Source organism: Oryzias melastigma, linkage group LG13, assembly GCF_002922805.2.
Source record: "Oryzias melastigma strain HK-1 linkage group LG13, ASM292280v2, whole genome shotgun sequence".
Taxonomy (NCBI): Eukaryota; Metazoa; Chordata; class Actinopteri; order Beloniformes; family Adrianichthyidae; genus Oryzias; species Oryzias melastigma.
Window position 1 is genome coordinate 23,026,951 of NC_050524.1, and position 1,475 is coordinate 23,028,425.

The window sequence follows — 1,475 nt, forward strand, 5'->3', positions numbered from 1 at the left end:
GTTAGATTACTAAATTACTTGATTTATAACGCCGTTAGTAACGCCGTTATACTTAAACGGCGTTAGTCCCAACACTGGAAATAATTAATTAAATATCATCTTGTCTGGATTTTAAATTGATACAAGTATCGGCAAAGGAATTATCGCGATGTATCGCCGAATTGATTTCCCCTAGACTGCTAGTATTTATGCTAAATGTCATGTTAAGTGATACATACATAGCATCATTTCAGAGGAAAAAATTCACATCTTACTGCTTATTTTTTTCCAAATGATGAAGCAAATGTTTGTTTCAAAGACACAAAGTCCACAAGTAGTTTCCTTGATCACTTTGATTGAGGAAATATTCACCTTTTTAAAAAAAAAAAGCAACTTTTTTGACTTTTTGTGGTGCCATAACAGATTAATTTATCCTTTGCGATATAAATAAAGTTCAATTCAATTCAATTAACTCTGATCATTAAATGTACATCAACATTTTGGATTGGAAATGGTTTATTTCAACCAATCAAAGCAGAAATAATACAAAAACAAAGACAAACAACAAATTGGAATCTATAGATATTTCAAACGTAGGATAATTAGTCATAAAATATATATATAAAAATGCACATATATTCAAATACACTAGTAAATATTTCAGTTATTACTCTAAAACATAAATAAACATATTTGCTCTTTTGCATGTAGTTCATGACACAATGAAACTATTAAATACTAAGATTGTCAAAAGGAGTTTGCTTGAAAGGGAGTGGGAGAAAGCAAACTTATCTATTCCCGCTCCTGCTTCTGTCATTGGTTAATAATAACACGTTCCAAGTTCGCAATAATTTAGAACATTCAAGCAGTTTGGCTGGAACTTCTCTCATGGGTGATCAATACCACTTTTTAATTGACACCCTGCAGCCAATCAGAATGGAGTATTCACCCCGACTACCATATAAGCTCTGGTTAAATTAGGTTTTGCTTGTTAAAAAAATTAATGCACACTCATTATGTTATCTCAGGTTTTTAAGTGATATAAACACTTGCATGTTGCTTGTTTTACAACAATCTTAAGAATGTATTCATCTTTTGTTCCGTTCAGGTTTCTGAACTCATCGTTAAATACGACCGGCAGCATCTGACTGTCTGGGGAAACTCCAGCAACCAGGTAGTCAAAAAGTGTTACAAAGAGGTACGTTTTTAGCTTATCGTTGATCTGTTTGATTTTGATTTGTAATATAAGGATAAAGAATTTTCCTTACAATTATTATCAGATGTTGTATGTCAAAAAGAAAAATAACTTTAGAACTGTATCAAACTAAATTTCTTACAAACCAGTTAGAAATGTTGATAATTTGCTTTTTGGTAATAAAAGAAATAAAAACTTTTTAAGTTTGGGCCTGTTTTTATCAGCTTTATTCTAAAAAAAAACCTGAATTAAAAGTGGAGGATCCAAAAGTTCTACTGACGTAAATGTTCTAGTCCTGGAC

General features: G+C 31.2%; 1 protein-coding gene across 1 annotated transcript in view; it reads left to right on the plus strand.

Annotated features, from left to right (window-relative positions):
* gdpd1 (glycerophosphodiester phosphodiesterase domain containing 1) overlaps nt 1–1,475 on the plus strand; it is a 16,185-nt gene that overhangs the window by 6,521 nt on the left and 8,189 nt on the right. The window contains exon 7 of the mRNA XM_024277841.2: nt 1,088–1,177. Coding sequence (XP_024133609.1) covers nt 1,088–1,177 — 90 coding nt within the window. The remainder of the gene's footprint in view (nt 1–1,087; nt 1,178–1,475) is intronic.